The 18,093-nt window shown below is 41.5% G+C and overlaps 2 protein-coding genes across 6 annotated transcripts in view; both read right to left on the bottom strand.

Annotated features, from left to right (window-relative positions):
* Positions 1-1,219: 1,219 nt before the first annotated feature.
* Positions 1,220-6,329, bottom strand: sowahb (sosondowah ankyrin repeat domain family member B). The gene is made up of 5 exons (XM_026298414.1): positions 4,887-6,329; positions 4,338-4,550; positions 3,115-3,518; positions 2,774-2,961; positions 1,220-2,597 (listed from the first exon to the last, which is right to left on the bottom strand). Exons 1-5 carry the CDS (start codon positions 6,250-6,252, stop codon positions 2,108-2,110), a joined length of 2,661 nt encoding a protein of 886 aa, XP_026154199.1. The 5' UTR covers positions 6,253-6,329; the 3' UTR covers positions 1,220-2,107.
* A 476-nt stretch (positions 6,330-6,805) lies between these two features.
* shroom3 (shroom family member 3) overlaps positions 6,806-18,093 on the bottom strand; it is a 66,806-nt gene continuing 55,518 nt past the window's right edge. For all 5 annotated transcript variants that reach the window (XM_026297999.2, XM_026297998.2, XM_026298000.2 and 2 more), the window contains 9 exons: positions 17,153-17,229; positions 15,784-15,875; positions 14,902-15,649; positions 14,558-14,795; positions 14,118-14,263; positions 12,978-13,074; positions 12,729-12,894; positions 12,493-12,614; positions 6,806-9,672 (listed from right to left, as the gene is read on the bottom strand). In XM_026297999.2, coding sequence (XP_026153784.1) covers positions 9,286-9,672; positions 12,493-12,614; positions 12,729-12,894; positions 12,978-13,074; positions 14,118-14,263; positions 14,558-14,795; positions 14,902-15,649; positions 15,784-15,875; positions 17,153-17,229 — 2,073 coding nt within the window. In that variant the 3' untranslated portion in view covers positions 6,806-9,285. The remainder of the gene's footprint in view (positions 9,673-12,492; positions 12,615-12,728; positions 12,895-12,977; positions 13,075-14,117; positions 14,264-14,557; positions 14,796-14,901; positions 15,650-15,783; positions 15,876-17,152; positions 17,230-18,093) is intronic.

Genomic DNA, 18,093 nt, shown 5'->3' with positions numbered 1-18,093 from the left:
TCTGAAATACTGAGAACCAGACAAATCCCCAGACATATCCTCAGTGTCAAAGTCTCAAACTGATTCTCACAGTTACAAGAGCAAGCACACATACACACACACACACACACACACACGCGCGCAAACCAACCTGTAGCGTTTCTCTGGGGCAGACAGAACATGTTGTTACCCGTTTCAAAACACTGTCATTAAGATTTACATGTTGTTAGACCCACTGAACATGCCTGTTACATAATTGAATGGAACAGTACGGCACCAAGATATTGCTCATATGTGTTTGTATACCTTTACAGTGCAAGTCCAGAAACAAGGCTGAAGATTCTGTGTGCTTGTCTGACAGAACAGCATTTTACTTTGGAATACGCACCAGGTTAGCACAGTATAATCTCAAACAATAACTTTTTGGAGAGCCATAAACCCTGAAAACCAACCCAAAATATCAGCAACATCTAAATCTTTTAACGTTTGCTGACATTAGCCACCTTAAGCCACTTATAGTACCAACCATGGATTACTGCAGTGTTGGATTTAGTAAGATTGTCTTTTATTCCTTGTGAATTAAATTATTTACAAACGAAAGATTATGTTGCTTCTTTACACTTAGAAAAAGCTACATCATAAATATCCACAAATATTAACTGTAAAATATTGTGAAAAATGTTGATCTTTTGGCATTTTTGCATGAAAACCTAAAATGAACTAATCATCAAAGTGATGTGCTTAGTGTGATGAAAAAGAACCTGAGGAAAAAGCCCTTTGATTAACTCACATAATTAACTCAATTCTCTCATCCTCCACTTGTGAAACATATTTAATACTATAAACCTTTATCAGTGAGTATCACAAATACTGTACATCTCCCTTATAGAATCTCAGTGTTAATGTAAACTTCAAACCAATAATTCACAACTGAAAAACATACCAGTTTTATATCATTACCTATAAATCCTTAATTACACATTCCTAACACCCATTTTCCAAATCCTCCACTGATCACTACCCTAGGCATCGATTATAAAAACAAAATAAAATAAAAATGCAACTGTTAAAACATGGAAATCAGTTGGAGGATCATCAGTTTGGGCATATGCTGTGACAAAAACGATCTAAATAGCCACGGGAGATGCTGACAACAACATGACTATTGCATCAAGGTGGTGCACGAAATAACACAAACGCCCAACAACAAAGTGCAAATGAATACAACACCATCACAAGCTCCAGTATCAGAAATTTAATTTTAGTTTATTTCAACTTAGTTCTTATTTTCATACATTGCTGATAATTTCTATCATTGCTAATTATATTGTACTCACTAAGTTAACGGGTTTGATATTTTTGAATTCCTCTGAATTCCTGTCAGAGCTGACCCTCTCTTGGCTGCATGCAGGGGCAAACAGTAAAAAGGTTAACTAGTCTGTCAGTTTGTTGTCCTGTCTAAACATGTGACTACTCATGCTCCTTTGCAATCAGCTGGACTTCTTTTTAGTGATGCCACCATGATATGTGTACAACAGGGTTCAAAAACTGTAGCATCATCTCTGTTGCTGTCTTTGAACTCTGATGTGCACATCTGTGAGTGAATTGATATCGCTGAAAAGTAAAAGCTTAGTGGTTCAGTTATTGTGACTGGGCTCAAAGTTTTAGATTGAAGGCTGAAACCTAAACTGAATTCATTTAGACCACACACACAAAGTGTGGGTAGTGCTGAGCCTCTGTTAATTCATAATAGGAACAAACAACAGAAACTAAAAGTGGCAAAGCATTTAGAGCAAAAGTAGATTATTGCTGCGAAAATCCCACATCAACCAGTAGCATTACTCTCGTTTAAACTCATATGTATGCACTTCCTGAAATGTATTGTGTGTATTGTACTGAGCTTTTGGTGGTTTTACAGTTCCTCAAAATGAGAGTCATGAATTATGGAGAAACGTAGGCTGACAGGTGATTGGTTTTGGCTGTGTTGTGATTTGACCCAACTCAAAATTAAATATTTTGTCAGTTAGTGAGATCAGCTTACCAGCTAACATCTGTTCAGTCAAGACAGGTTCCAGAAATCTCCACACAAAATCCAACTGTTCATCAGTTGTCACATCAGTTGAGGTTTTTAAACTGAGGAGTCAGACTTATGTACAGGGAATGGGTGCAGTGATTTATGTTTGAGGAAAGCTGCCAACGATGATGACCTCTTGACCTTTGTCATACCCGCAATGGTCAATGGCCTCTCTCGCGGGGAAGCTGAGGAGAGGTGATGCCGGGAGCGGCGGCGGCTTTGCTGCTGCTTCTGCTTCTGCTGCTGCTGCTGCTGCTGCTGTTCCCAGCTGGGGTTTATTCCCCAGACCCCTGTATCTCCTCCCAGAGCAGCCCGAATCGGGGCTCCCAGCAGCTGGAAGATTTCCAGTGGTGTGGTACAGCTCAGGTACTGCCAGGGTTTCTTTCCCGCCATGTCCCTCAGCTTCACATCAGCATGGAACTTGTTAACCAGCAACCGTATTATGTTCTTGTTGCCATGGATGGCGGCAATGTGGAGAGGCGTGTAGCCACATGTTGACCTGGCATTTATATCGAAGGTCAAACCACCTTTTTCTACCCCATACCTGAAACCGAAGCCCAAGAGAGCAGTTCAGTACTTTTGCCCCTCATGTCCTTAAAAATAAATTTGTTCACAAACTAATTTAGTACATATTCAGATATCAGTGACTTTTGTTCTTTGTTGAGAAAACCAGTGTCAGGAAGCTAAACCAGAGGAAACCTGACTAAACTTGCTACATACCATAAGGTGTTGAGGACTCGATGGTCCCCATGTTTGGCGATCCAGTGCAGCACAGTAAAGCCAGAGATGAAGTCTTGTTTGTTGAGCAGGGACGAGTCTTCTCTGAACAGGGAGTAGATGTCAGGCCAGGCCCCTGTCGCCCCCTTCACCATCCAGGCATGCTCCCTGGGCTCCAGAGGAACTGAGGACTGATGACAGAGAATCAATGAAATATTACTGTTTCACACTAAACACTGTGAAATAATATGCCTACAACAATTACCCAGGTGAAGAAGTAAATCTCTGAATATATGAGAAAAATAGGGTTAGTAGTTACCAACTGTCGTGTCATTAAGTCTAACCTGCCTACTGGAGCGTTCATGGTGAGTGATGGATGAGGTGATGGCGACAGGCAGGCTCCTCCTCACTCTGTGTTCCCCCCCCTCGACCAGGTCGCCAAGGCTGTGACAGTGAGGTGGCGTGGAACAAGATGACAGTGAGGAGGATGACAGGTTACCGCAAAGACTGAGTGAGGAGGAGATCAGGTGGAGGCGGTTCAGTCGGGCGACCTCACTTCCTTCCCCTCCTCCTCCTGCCCTCACGTCCTCCTGGAGGATCTGGTCAAGATCAGCCCCTAGGCTACGACACATCCTGTTCCTCAACTGGTTGCTAAGCCGCCTGGAGACTCCTGCCTGCTGCCAGAGCGATGGTGAAGACATGGAGCCCTCGACCGACTCTGCATCCACTGGGTTGTCAAAGAGATCACCTGTGGGGTGCAGTAAAGAGTTCAGTGTACTGTAGACAGGCTAGGTTGTACCACATATAATCAGAACACATTCTGATCTAGTCCAGACGGCCCTAACAGAAGGGAGAGTGAAAAGCCTTGTTCAAAGACGTACTGAAAATGTGATGCAAATGTGATTAATGTATAATGTCCTCTTCACACATGTAATGACATACTAACACACCTGGTGTATATATCAGTATACAACTCTACAAATATGGTAAAGTGCGATTAGCGGGTTAAATACAACAACCTGTGTCCCTCTCATCTACATTTCTTCAATACTTCACCACTTATCAGTTTTTTGTGGGTGTAGCTACCTTTCTTAATCTCACCCACAAAAAGTCCATTGTTTCTCCTGCTGGGCATTTGGCTGTCAAAGGCAGTCATTTCTAAATCTATGGACAAATCAGTGATGTGTCTGGTAAACAGACCAAAACCTACACACATACTGATCGACACAAAACACACTGGAGCTAGAAGCAGAAAATGTTTGATCAAGAAATAATGAATTATCATCTGTAGATTAACTTTCTGTAAATCAACTGTAAACACCTATTTTCAGACTAATGAATTATTCAGTTTGTTTCATTATCATGGTACATTTGCAGAAAGCTCTCTCACATACGGGGTGTATATTTGAGCCTATTGTTATTATTCCAGATGCTAGTTGTTAATTTCGTCCATCTGATGACTACAACTCCTCTGCCTGATAAACCATCACTGAAAAACACACAGATTAAATGTTCTAAGCTGGACAATAAACCTGTTGATCAACAGACTGTAGTCTTACAAACTTACCTGTGGAGAGGTGCCATGGCGGCATGAGGAGGGTAGAGTCCCGGTCAGCTTGGAAAGGGTCTGGGGAGTGATAGACTGAAGACAAATAATCTGCAGACCCCTGGTCATCATGCCAAGGTGTTTTACTTTGACCTAAATGCGTTACAGATCCATGTTTTGTCCTTTGAGCTTGTTGGAATACTTCCTGGACTTTAGACATTTGGCCAGTCTCACCTGTTGACACAGCTCAGTTAGACAATCTTCCATCAATTCTAATAATATCCATTTTCCATTCCTCATAATTCCTTTAATGTGCATATTACAAAAGCTTGTAATTTGTTGTTCTTAATGCAAAAAAAACCAAACTTTGTCAAAAGTACATGTTGACAGGTGAGGGAAGGGCTTGTGGGCAATATGACCTGTCACCTTAAAAACCTTTCACACCCTGTTGGACCCTGGGTTACGTTTATTGTTGATTTTGATCTTTTCACGAGATTTGTTGACAATAAGAAAAATATGTTAAAATTAGTGACTTATCCTTTAATCTGGACACACAGACTACTGTCATACCTGCTTTAACTCTTAAGTCCTCACAGCTGCTGTTGCACCCTGATCCTCTGGAGGAGCCAGATGGGGGCCCGTTGCTGCTTGAGAAGCCAGCGTCAGATGATGGGGAGAAGAGGGTGCCCTGGCTAGATGACAGCCTTCGGTGCAGCCCCTGGCAGGGCTCCAGTTGGACGTCCGGAGACTGTGAGTATTGGCGGTTCTGTTGGATATCATGGTAGGCTGCAGCATGCATAGGTTCCAGTACTGTCCCTGCCCACTGTCCTTGTAGCCCCACCCCTGACTCAAAGCTCCACTCTTTGCTATGACGGGGCAGCATTTCTTCTTCCATGTCCTGGACATAAATTTTTGGGACATTCCTTTCTGATGAAGAGGAAGAGGAGAAAGTGGAGACAACTGATGCAGGGGCAGGTGGATCAATGATGCTAGGTGAGGAGGTGGAGATGGCCCTCGCCATGCCTCCAAGTGGAGCACTAAAGGGCCATGCTCCTGCTGATGAAGCTGGCCTCAATGGAACTTTCTCCTCTTCCTCCTCCTCCTCATCACAAGACACAGCAGATTTATAGCTCTGCCTGTTCCTGATGCGGCGTGGGGCCTCCAGAGAATGAAGACTGGCATGACAAACAGGAGACTTTTGCTCACTTCCTTCAAGCTGCAGACAAGCTTCCCTCCCTTTCAGGGTTTGAGGAACTGGTGCCTGTTGACTGGTTGCTCCCTGATGTCTGACAACAGGGGCCACCTGTGTGATCCCTGAAAGCGGGCCAAACAACCCCCTCTGCTGTCCGTCCTTAGTGCCCTGAGGCTCAGCCACACTGGAGGTCCTTAGTTCTGTCTTCTCTGAGATTCTACTTATCACGTTAGCCGCTGTTAGTCTGCCAGAAACCTCAGGTGTGCTCTTTACCTGTTGTTTCTGGTTAAAATTTGTTTCCTGAATGTTGTTGTTGAGTATTTCTGCCCTGGCGGGTAGGACTGTTTTCCTAGCGTGTCCCTCTGGCGCGGGCGTCCTCTCCCGCAGTTGTTGTTTTGGCTGAGACTTTTCTGCGCTCACAGCCGGGTTCACGTTGGTGTTCTCCGTGGAGCGCTCGACCTTTTTCGGGTTGGGAAGCCGCGGCGGCCCGGAAGAGCACCCTCCACCGTCGCCGGCGACCTGTCCTCTGAATTTCTTCCTGAGAACGATGTAAGAGACGCCGTCGACCTGTTTAACAGTGGCCAGAGTATTGACAAACTTCTTGAAGAGCTCCCGGTTTCGGTCACGGTCCTCATGGTCTCGGACGAAGTTTTTGAAGTGCTGAAGCAGATCCGAGTTTTTCACCGAGCCACCGCTGCTCTGAAGGAAGTGTAACAGGGTGTCCTGCGTGAAATCTGTAGCCATTCTAATCTTCTCTCTTTATTTATCTACTTTTTCTGTCTCTCTCCCTCCCTGCTCGTCTCAAAGGTCGGGGAGTTGTTTCTGTCAGACTGTACTGAAGCCCCGCCCACCGTGTATCCACAGGTATTTAATCCCATCCTCACCTGCCGCATTCCTGCAGAGGACCCGGATGTTTCTCGATGTTAGGTATTATTTGCATGCTTTTCTAAATGATTTGACTATTTATAATCTTTTTGTCAGAGCAATATATCCTCACATTATACACAGGGATTTGAGCTGTTGTTCCTATGGAAATATTGCTAAATACAGCTGCACTAGAGTTTATGGGCAGCAGAAATAAACTGCAAATGCTGCATTTCACAAACATGTAATCAACCATTTGCTGGATGTTCAATTGATTCATAACAAACATTTGCCTATTTGAACATCCAGCAGTTACAGAGCAGTACCATCATTTATTAGCGCTCATGTCTTTGAGAGCAACGTGTAAGAAAAGACGAAGAGCTTATTCAATGTAGTGTGTCACATTTATTTATTCCTAAATTTGTGTGTGTGTGTGTGTGTGTGTGTGTGTGTGCATTTGAGGACTCATGTGGAGACAAAATCTGAAAGCATTTACAAAATACATTCATTTTGCAAAAACCAGTAGCGGTTTTCAAATCGTCATTCTTTCAAAGCAAATCAAGAAATGTCTGTGATCAGTGTTGCCTGTGAAAATAAGAAGATTAAAACAAACGAGCATTAATCAACAGTAGGATCAGGGTTATAAATGAGGACATAAGGCAGAGTTTGTGCTGTACTGCTTGGAGGCTACGAAGGAAAAGATTTCTCAACGTGAGAGAGTGTGCTCTGGTGAAAGCTATGGGAGGACAGCAGTGTGTGTGTAGTATCAAATGAAGTTACAAAAAAAAGTTGTCACAAAATGACTATGTTAAAAGGAAAGATTCTAATATGTGACTTAGACAAAAAGAAAAGGCTGATGAAGTGATGCAACAATTTACATGTTATGTGATTCATTAATTATTTTACTGTTTTATTATTTTGGCATTGGTAATTTCTTTCTTCAATATTACACCTTTATTCTTTTACATATTTACCTTGTCTGACTACAAATTTCCCACATTTATGGTTTATATATAAACAAATACTTTATGGTTTTACCACCATTTTTTGTGTTAAGTTTTCAATACCACAGAACCAAATATTTTCTAGTGAGCAGGGTACTCTAATAACTTTTCAGCTTGTCATGTTTAACACCATTCAGTCTGTGAAAACAGATGCTCGTCGTCTGTAGTTGTGGTAGCCCTTCTGATTACCCTGATGAAGTCATAATGATGTAGGATCCAGAGTAGTGGGGGTGTGGTTCATATTATAAACTATTGGTCAGGATGTCTCAGCCTCCTGAGTAAAGAAAACATGAAAAATAATATGTGCATGCTCTTTACCTGACTCGATTTAAAAAATAGATTTATTATTTTTCTGAAATAGATATGCAGTTTTATAAAAGTAGTGTTAAATTCCTCTAAATGTGTGTGCAACACTTAAGTTGTCTTAGAGGTGATGGACAGTATGATCAAAACAGGACTTAAGGGTGACTTAAATCAGTTTCCTAAGTAAACATCTGTGCGTGTTATTTTACCACAATGAAACCACCGCCCAATTGAATCAGTTACATGGTTGACGTTTATCATAAATTTTAACGGCTGATTGATTATTATTTATCAATTCAAATACTTTTAGTTGCAGCTTGTCAAGTTTGAGAATTTGCTTCTTTTCCCTTTCATGTCACTATGTATTAAATATTTTTTGTAAATGTGTTATTTAAACTTTTTTTTATTTCTGTAACATCTCACTGGTTAATTTAGCAAAAAAGACTGTTTTGAAGTTATAGTGATTCAAAAAAAGTTTAAGAGGCAGAAGCAAATAACTTTTAGTCATTCAGTGTAAATTCTGTTGCAAACAGCAGTCAAACTGCTACAAGTGCTACCAGCTCCCGACATACGGGTGCTAGTGGCAGTAGGAGAGTTACAGTATGATGTGACAGTGATCATTAACAGTTTCACAGCAGTTCCCCTCAAGATCTGTGCACAGTTTTTGTTGCAGTTTTAAAAAATTTTAAAAAGTTACTCCTCCAATATTGGTAATACATTTTTGTCACTTGACTGTAGATATCAGAGCCAGAGCAGGTTTTGTGAAGCATTTAACAAAGTTTTCCAGATGGTATTATTTTATCTTTGGGAGATGGCACACAGAAATAACAATGGGTGATGGTTGGATTTACTGGAAAGGACTCAGAGTGTGGTTGAAGGATAACTCTAGTGTGACTTGAGCTTTTGACAAAGTATTTTTTCTATGAATTCTGGTTGCTTTCCAACTTGGCCTCATTTTTCTCAGAGCTGGAGCAACCAATGAGGCAGCACAGCACCTCAGAAATATTTCTGGAAATGTGCAGGGTTCTAATATATCTGGCAAAATTGACACCAAATTGACTAAACACAATTTAAAGCTGAGGTTTACATTTACAGCTTTAAACCATGGCTCTTGTCTTAATTGAGAAGTAGTTTTAGAGAGTGAGAGTAAACGTATCAAATATTTTGAACCTGGTAAGAGCTGGAAAATGGCAGGTATTTGCTCATAACACTGGAATCACCCGATAAAGCATTTCACAATGCACCTTCTTGAGATAATCCAACTTGAAAAAAAACTGACAGTTATAAAAAAAAAAATCACCATCACAAGAAGCGGCTATTTAAAAACATTGGGAGCTGTTGGTTGAGCATCCACACATTTTTGAATGTTGATGGTGATGGAACAGAGGTGTAACATATAGTCATGTGTGAACAGAACGATATGACAGCCTTTCTTCTTCTTGTGTGAAGTCTGCAGAGTTGTTTCAGTGTGAATAGAGCCTGCAACAGGCCCACTCTTCCTTCATGTAAAGTTCCTTCAGGAAGCTCGTCACTCAAGTTTTTAGGAAGCTGGGCACCTCTTCTTCATTTCACATCCTTCGATGCCACCTGTAGTATGTCTGTAATGTCACAGTGCTGTCACAGTGGTCGACCTGACTGACTGGACAGAAGTTGGATGCAGTGGTGGTAATGGAGAGCAGGGCAGCAGGCCCATGCCAGAGAAAGAACTTGCTCTTGACCAACCATGAGCTCCGGCCGAATCCACTGACAGGCTCTCGGCCAACTGTATCAGCTGCTCCTCCTCCTGCCGTATCAGGTCTTCCAGGTGCCGTCGGCGAATCATAAGAGAGGGTTTTGTGCTGACGAAGTGGCGATATTTCTGGAGTTGTGGTTCAGTGAGGTAGCCAGACAAGATAGCCTGGACCACCCGCTGCCTCCGGTCCAGGTTCTCCTTCAGCTCCCGGGCATCTTCAGTTTGACGGAGGAGCAGAGAACGTTTGTGATGGAGGGAGTCCTGAACATATAAATCATATAAATCAGAAGTTAACACAAGGAGTTATTCAAAAAACCTAATAAAAATTAAGACCACTCCTCTTATTGAACAGAAAAACAGAACAGTCAGATGTGGATTATTAAAATATCAGGTCTCTTTCATCTAAATCTTTGTTAGTAAATGATTTGATAACTGATAACCAAATTGACCTACTTTATCTTACTGAAACCTGGTTACAGCAGGATGAATATGTCAGTCTGAATGAATCAACCCCCCTCAGTCATAAAAATTATCATGTTCCTCCAAGCACAGGTCGAAGTGGAGGAGTAGCTACAATATGTAACACTCACTCGCAGTCGTGTGGCGACACCACAAGGTGGCTCTATATATATATTTTTCTTACAAGCCTGAAGAAGAGTGTGTCCAACAGTATGTCTACTGCGTCCCTTACACTCAGTGTTTTCTCCCTGTCGGGTTTACTTTTGTTTGGTGAGATTGTTGTGCTTAGCCGTGTCGACCAGGCTAAATATGGTCGCTGAGAAGTGAAAAATAAATGTTTTGTTAAAAACTCCAGTTCCGTAGATTCCATGTTACAAATCTTCCACTCAAACTTATTAAACTTTCATCCTCAGAACAGTTATAACTCATTTGAGAGCCTCACTCTTAGTCTCTCACATCCAAACTGGAAAACACAAAAACCAGTTCTACTTGTCATTGTGTAGTTTTTAACTGAATTCCCTGACTTCCTGTCTGATTTAGTGCTTAGATCAGATAAAGTCATTATAGTGGGAGATTTTAACATTCATGTAGATGTTGAAAATAATAGTTTCAGCATTGCATTTAATTCTATATTAGATTCAATTGGTTTCATTCAAAATGTTAATAAACCCACCCACTGTTTTAATCACACCCTTGATCTTGTTCTGACCTATGGCATCGAAATTGAACATCTAATAGTTTTTCCCCCAAATCCTGTTTTGTCAGATCATTCTTTAATAAGTTTTGAATTTAAGATGATGGATCATGCAGCTTTTGGAAGAAAATTCCACTACAGCAGATGTTTATCCGACAACGCTGTTAGTAAATTTAAGAAAATGATTCCATCTTTATTTACGTCTATGCCAAGTATAAACATAGTGGAGGGCAGCTGCCTTAATCCTACTCCCTACCAAATTGATCATGTTGTTGACAGCGCTGTAACCTCACTGCGTGAAACGCTTGATTCTGTAGCCCCTCTGAAAAAGAAGTTAGTGAATCAGAGGAGATTAGCCCCATGGTATAATTTACATGTTCGTACCTTAAAGCAGGCATCACGAAGGCTGGAAAGGAAGTGGCGTTCCACAAACTTAGAGGAAATTTTTCTAGCCTGGAAAAACAGTCTACTAACATATAAAAAAGCTCTCCGTAAAGCCAGAACTGCATACTATTCATCACTAATAGAGGAAAATAAGAACAATCCCAGGTTTCTTTTCAGCACTGTAGCCAGGCTGACAAAAAGTCACAGCTCCGTTGAGCCCAGTGTTCCCTTAGCTCTCAGCAGTGATGAATTTATGAGTTTCTTTACAAATAAAATCACAACTATTAGAGATAAAATTCAGCAGATGCTTCCTATACCTGCAATAAATGAATCTTCTACTACAGTAGCTCTTGAATCATCTGTAGGACCTCAGTTATGTTTAGACTGCTTCTCTCCTATAGATCTCTCTGAATTTACATCAGTAGTTGCTTCATCGATATCATCAACATGTCTCTTAGGCCTGAAAACCTCAGAAACAGCTTTTCTAACAATATAGCTACTTTAGATGGCATAGCCCTGGCCTCCAGCATTACTACTATTTTTTGACCAGGACATGTCCTTTAAATCACACATAAAACAAATCTCTCCAACCGCCTTCTTTCACTTACGCAACATTGCCAAAATTAGGAACATCCTGTCTCAAAATGATGCAGAACAACTAGTCCATGCATTTGTTACTTCAAGACTAGATTACTGTAACTCATTACTATCCGGATGTCCCAGTATCTCCATAAAAATCCTCCAGTTAATCCAAAATCCTGCAGACAGAGTCAGACAGAGATCATATTTCTCCTATATTAGCTTCTCTTCATTGGCTCCCTGTAAAATATAGAATAGAATTTAAAATCCTTCTTCTCACATACAAATCCCTTCATGATAAAGCTCCTTCATACCTTAAAGACCTCATAGTACCATATCATCCCAATAGACCACTTCGCTCTCAGAGTGCAGGTCTACTTGTGGTTCCCAGAGTTTCCAAAAGCAGAATGGGAGGCAGAGCCTTTAGTTATCAAGCTCCTCTCCTGTGGAACCAGCTCCCAGCCTGGGTTCAGGAGGCAGACACTCTCTGTACTTTTGAGGCTAGACATAAAACCTTCCTTTTTGACAAAGAGTATAGTTAGGGCTGACCTCAGGCAACCCTGAACCATCCCTTAGTTATGCTGCTATAGGCCTAGACGGCCTGAGGATTCTCTGTCAGTGCACTGAGCTCCCCTCCCCTGCCCTCCTTCAGGGGGAAGCTGTATATCGCTGATGTGCAGTTACTGGTCCCACCAACCTGCAGTGTCTATTTGTTGTTTATTGTTGCTGTTCTTTTCTCTCTCCTCTATCCACTCACCCCAACCGGTCGAGGCAGATGGCTGCCCAAACTGAGCCTGGTTCTGCTGGAGGTTTTTTCTTCTGTTAAAGGGAGTTTTTCCTCTCCACTGTCACCAAGTGCTTGCTCATAAGGGATTTGTTGGGGTTTTTCTTTTTTTTTGTAAAGTGCTTTGAGATGATTGTATTGGCGCTATACGAATAAAACTGAATTGAATTGAATATCTCACCCTTTCCTCTGCTAGTTCCTCCTGTGCCAGCTCCTCTGTCCCCAGAGTGAGCAGAGCTCTATCGATCCTTGACAGCCGGCTGCACAAAGACAGCAGCAGGTTCACAATTTTCTCCAGATCTCCTGCAAACACAACCAGGTCAACATCTCTGCATCTCACACACTGCTAGTACATTCACCAAATGGTCACAGAAAACAACCATTGTTTATATATTAATACAGTGACAGGTGTAGTACCGATGAACATGTTGTACTTGTCACTCTCATTGGTTTTGAGGTGTTTCTGCACCAACATTTCGATGCTTGCCCCTAGCGCTTGGTGATGCCTCTGCTCCTCACACAGTGCCTCCTTCTCTTGCTGCAGAGCTGCCACACTTCTCTTCAGAGCCTCACACAGCTCCACCTGGGACACAGGAAGGGAGATACATGAGTTAAAACAAACTACTTAAAGCTTTATGACAGATTTATAAACAATTTTCTTTTTACCTTTCTGGTGTTGAGATCTTTCTCCTCATCTAAATTATTCTCCCTCCCTCCATCCATTGTAGGCCTTGGAGCTGACTCACAGATGTCACTATGGATCCTAGGGAAGGAACAACACTTAAATTTCTATTGTTTTTCTCACATCATTTCCTCCAAACCTGCCATTCTTTTATGTCTTTTATTTTGCAAAAGCTGGCTGCCTTTATCATGCAACGCTCACACTGAAAACATTGTAATATATTTGATCAGTCATGTCCTTCCTGCTCTACCAACTGTCACACAAGATGTCAGTGTTGTTCAGCTGTTCACATAGCAGGGAGCCGCCTTCCGTCTTTCTGTCTACATTTATGCCACCAACTGGCATGAGGATCCAAACTAAACAAGAGCAACAACAAAGCAGTATTATCCAGTATTGCAAGAGCAATAACTGAAAAAAAGACTGCAGCCTTTTAGAAATGTACACAATGAAACTTTTTCCAGCTTGTTGAGAGAGGTTGATCAGGTTTGTCCGGTCTCTCCTGTCCTGCCTGGAAATGCCAATGTCTAACTTCACCCTTCAGTAAAAAGGCAGTAATATTTTCACTATCAGCTACATTAGGTTCAACAAGATAGATAAAATTACATCCAATTTGTACATGATCACAGGTCAGTGTGGTTGCAGGAGTTTCAAAATGGTCAGAACAAAAACACAAGCTTCCTGTGACTCCTGGTTGACCATGCAGAACAGAGAAATGATGCCTCTAAATCTTTAGTTGATGACAGTCTTGTTTTCTGGGGAAACACTCCTTTCCTGAATATCCTGTTCACCAACAAACCAAAGCAGATGTCTCAATAAGAGAAAGAGGTGGTCCATCAACACAACATGAAAGACAAATGTTGGTTTAAAAGAAATACTTTCTCCCTCATCTTTATTCAATACTTGTGTTAAAATAAAGCACCCTTTATGCAGTGTGATGGCAGTTTTGATGAGTGTTTGACTCAACCCAGTAGCAACAATTTTTATTATATTTTGAAAAGATTGTTTAATTTTCTGTTTAAAATGTTATGTGGCAATATAATGAAAATATTTACAAAACAGATGATCAAAAACGTCTGTGCGGTAGTGTATTTCTTCTAAGATAGAACAGATTATGTCAGAATTACCTATTATCCAACTGCCTGGTGTGTTTTTGCTGTGACTGTGATGTACCAACCAATCTGTTGTTTGGAAAGATCTCCTCCATAAGCTCAATAGTGGACTTCCCCCCCCATGTGTCCAGGAGGGGTGCCAGAGAGCAGTCCTGCAATACCTGGATACAATTAAAAATTAAATTAAAAAAGGCAAAATCAAAACTACGTATGATGATAAAGGTAGGGCACAAAGGAGCACAACAAAGGGAGAGTTAGAACTGGGTGTGAAGACAAGGGAGGAAATCAAAATTAGGTGCAAGACAAAAGTCCAAAAATAGGTTGAAAGATAAGAGTCGACACTCTAGTCAGAACACAGTACAATGAAATAGCTAAAATCACCATAATTATGTGGACAAAGTGAGAATCAGGTCTAGGTACAGATTATTTATTCACTGCTGACTCCGGGCACCCACCAGCTGTCGGGCCAGCATCTCTACTCGCAGCTCTTCCGATGTCTTCTCTCTCATAGGCAGGGGCTTGTACTCAAGACTTAGACTGTCTTCATTTGTTATAGATGTGATGATGGTGGAGGGCTGGGGCATCAGGGAAGGAAGGAGGCTGGGAGGAGGAATGACAGTGGAGGAAGGGGACAGTGGAGGGGATTGAAGGGGTGACTTTCTGCAGGGGTTGTTTAACAATTCTGAAGTAGGACTGAGGAGAAATGGAGAAAGAGAACAAGTCAGTGGATAAATAAAAAAAAGTTCCTAATCATCATTTTTAAGCTGAAATTTAAATATGAAAATATTAGAAAACAAACCTTCCCAGGATCTCGTATTTAGTTTCTTGCTCCAAGTAAAGGGGAGAGGGAGGAGGAGGGAAGTCCTCCATGATGCTTGTCTCTTCGATTGGAGGAGGAGGTGGCGGAGGGTTAGGGGTTTGGAGGAAGACCTCGTCAAAGTCCTCCTGTGACAGACTTGTGGAGGTTTCTAGTGTTTTCTGCTCATCAATGGAGCCAAAGAGGCTTGACTCAGAGATCCGCAGTGAGGGCAGATGTGAAGTTGAGGAAGGAGATGATGTGGTGCTCTGGGTGTCCTTCTTGTTTGGTGGGGCTGTAAGCTGTACATGGGACAGAGGGGTTTGTGTCGCAAGTGAAACCTGTTTGACACTCCCTGCAGAATGCCCTCCTCTTATCTCTAAACTGTAAGTTCTCCCTCTGTAAACATCTTTCTCAGGGTCTTCTAATGTACTCAAACTGTGTCTTGTCTGTCTGCCAGTCACCAGGGTTTCACTGCAGTCAGCTGTGTGAGTGGCAGCACTCCTACTGCCATCAGCGTCACCCATGTTGATTTGCAATATGCCTGGGAAGGCAATGGCATCCAGGTTGGTCAGGCTCAATCTCTCACTGGCTTGCCACTTAGTGCCACTTTGATGTTCAGTCCCAGGTGGGGAGAAGGGGCAGGGCAGGCCAACAGAGGCTGCCAATGTGGAGGTGCTATGGGCTCGCTGGCGTTCACTGTTCCTCTGTCTCTCTCTACGGGTAAAAGGGGTGTAGCAGGAGCCTGGGTCTAAGATCAGAACATGAGGAGCAGCCAGAGAGACAATTCAAAAAGGTTTTGATTTGCAGAATCAAAGAATGATTCCATGGGTCTACAGGACAGTGATTTAGATACTGTTTGGCAGTTTTTATAATTTCACTCACCTTGACAAGGTCCTACATCCTGGACAGTGTTCAGACTCTTCTGAGATGGTTGAGGAGTTATGAGGTCCCCTGACACCTGGATGTCTGTAGGTCTGACAGAAAGAAAGGGACAAAGATACTCAGACCAGATCAGTTTGCCTGAAGAGAGCTGGGATCGGCTCCAGCAGATCCCTGAGACCCTAAATAGGAATAAGCAGGTATCAATAATGGATGGATGGATACTCAGACAGGTACAATGTTTGGTTTAAGTCATGGAAACCTTTTGCAAAAATTGAACTTGCATCTACAGCGTAGTTTGGTGACAGTGATCATTAAACCTCTGACATTTTTAAATGTCAGTAATGTTGTTTCTCAATGTCATTCAAGTTCCTGGTTATGTTCAGACACCAGAAAGATCTGTATGAACACACACACAGAATGCCTGAAGTGGCCACTAACCTTAACATTTTAAAAGCATATTCAAGAGTTTTAAGTTAAAAAATCCCTGTGGACTGGAGTTGGAATTTTGTTTATTTTTCTGTCTATGTGCCAGTAAGATTGCTCTGCTTCTTTAAATTCCTCACTTCCTCTACAGTTTTACTCCTCCTCTTTTTAATCCTCTCTATCTTGTTTTCCTTTTTTACCTCTTCCGAACTCTTTCACTCCCCTTATCTCCGTCTGTCACCTTTTGTCTAAACCATCATTTCTGTCTCCTTTCCTACATTCTTCCCTCCCTCTCACCTCTCTTTAACTGTCTCACTCAATTTCCCTCTTCTCCTCCTTTCATACCAAGGGATACTCCCTACAGAAAGTCTGTTCCAAAGCTGCCAGGAATTGATTCTTAGACTATTTGAAAATGAAAAATAAAAAGGTAAATCAGATAACACTGAGCTGAAATGAATTAGAAAAGGCAATAAAACATGAAACCTTACATCTTTCCTTAAGTCTAAACCTGTTGTTTTCCCTTGGTTTTACCTCTTTTGTTCATCCCCTTTATTTCCTCTACTTCCTTTTCATTATTCCTTACTTCCTGACTTCTCTCTCTCTCTCTCTGTGACATTAGCAGCAGGGCACATGGACTCACAAGGCCACATTTGGTTTTAAAATAGAAATGAGCCTAAAGCACACACAGACTGTCTGTTAACAGCCTATTATGGAAGAGAGCTGAACTGTTGGTAGAGTAATAGATCTGAATTCCCACGATTCTCCAGTTAAGGAAGGAAACAAGAAGCTGTCTGACGTTGTGCCTAAACAGGTTAAAATGATAAACGACATTAATGACAATAACACGTAACAACTGATGCGAGATGTGAGGTAAAATCTGTTTTGGGATTTAACCGCCAGTTGTTAGCTCACATGGTTACGGCTTCTAAGTGGAGATGTAATTCACCTGTCCTTAGCCGGAGAGCAGTGTCCACTTTCAGTGAGGAACTCATCAAACATCCTGGTATCACCTGGCGGAACATCCTGAAAAACATAGACAATGTTGCTAAGCCTGTCAAATAATTCCATACTTCTGTTTATGTTCCCAGTTTACTGTAAATTTGCAGTGTGTTTAAAAACAGAATTCTGTTTACTAAAGCACAGCATCACTACTTATCATGTACATTTGAATACTTCAATCAGTGTAATAATATTGAACTTAGAGAAAAAAATGTAGTGCGCATGAAACACAAATGTATATCTCCATATTTTTCTGCTACTTCCCTTTAAAGTATGTAAGGTATTAAAAATTAGCTAAGTGCTTGCTGGCTCTTGTAAATACACAGAGGTAAGAATCTTCTTCAGCAAAAAAGACAAACAATCATATATGATTTGTTTGAATAGGCCCTATTTCCAGATTGTCTTTACAGTACTTAAGCTGTGTCTTAATCACTAGGCCACCGGACACCCCAGTAATCATTTTTACTGGAAGTTTCATTTTATGTATTTGTTGAGTTAAAAGTAATTAATACCAAATCACACTGCCTAAAAATCAAGAGTTCCCACTGTCTTATTAGTAACTACAGGGAAACACTGTTTCACACAGATTTCACAGTCATATTAGTTGTTGAGATATGTTGTGGCATCAGCAGTCATATGTCTGATCACAGATGCTGAAAACACCCACAGACACACACAGCAGCAATCAAGCACATAATAAACATAACATAAGTTGACATAAGTTTTTTAAAGCAATTTTGAAAATGGTCCATGTGTTCAAGGACCTCATGGCACAAAAGAATTGATCTACAACCACCGGGATGAGCTACACGAGGTAAAAAAATCTAACTTGGGGAACAGATGTTTAGGAGCTATGCATCTGTATGAAGGGAAAGTTTGGGTGATTTT

The sequence above is a fragment of the Mastacembelus armatus genome, chromosome 12 (genome assembly GCF_900324485.2).
Source record: "Mastacembelus armatus chromosome 12, fMasArm1.2, whole genome shotgun sequence".
Classification (NCBI taxonomy): domain Eukaryota; kingdom Metazoa; phylum Chordata; class Actinopteri; order Synbranchiformes; family Mastacembelidae; genus Mastacembelus; species Mastacembelus armatus.
The sequence above is the reverse complement of the archived record's forward strand: the minus strand, read 5'-3'. Positions and strand labels throughout refer to the sequence as shown.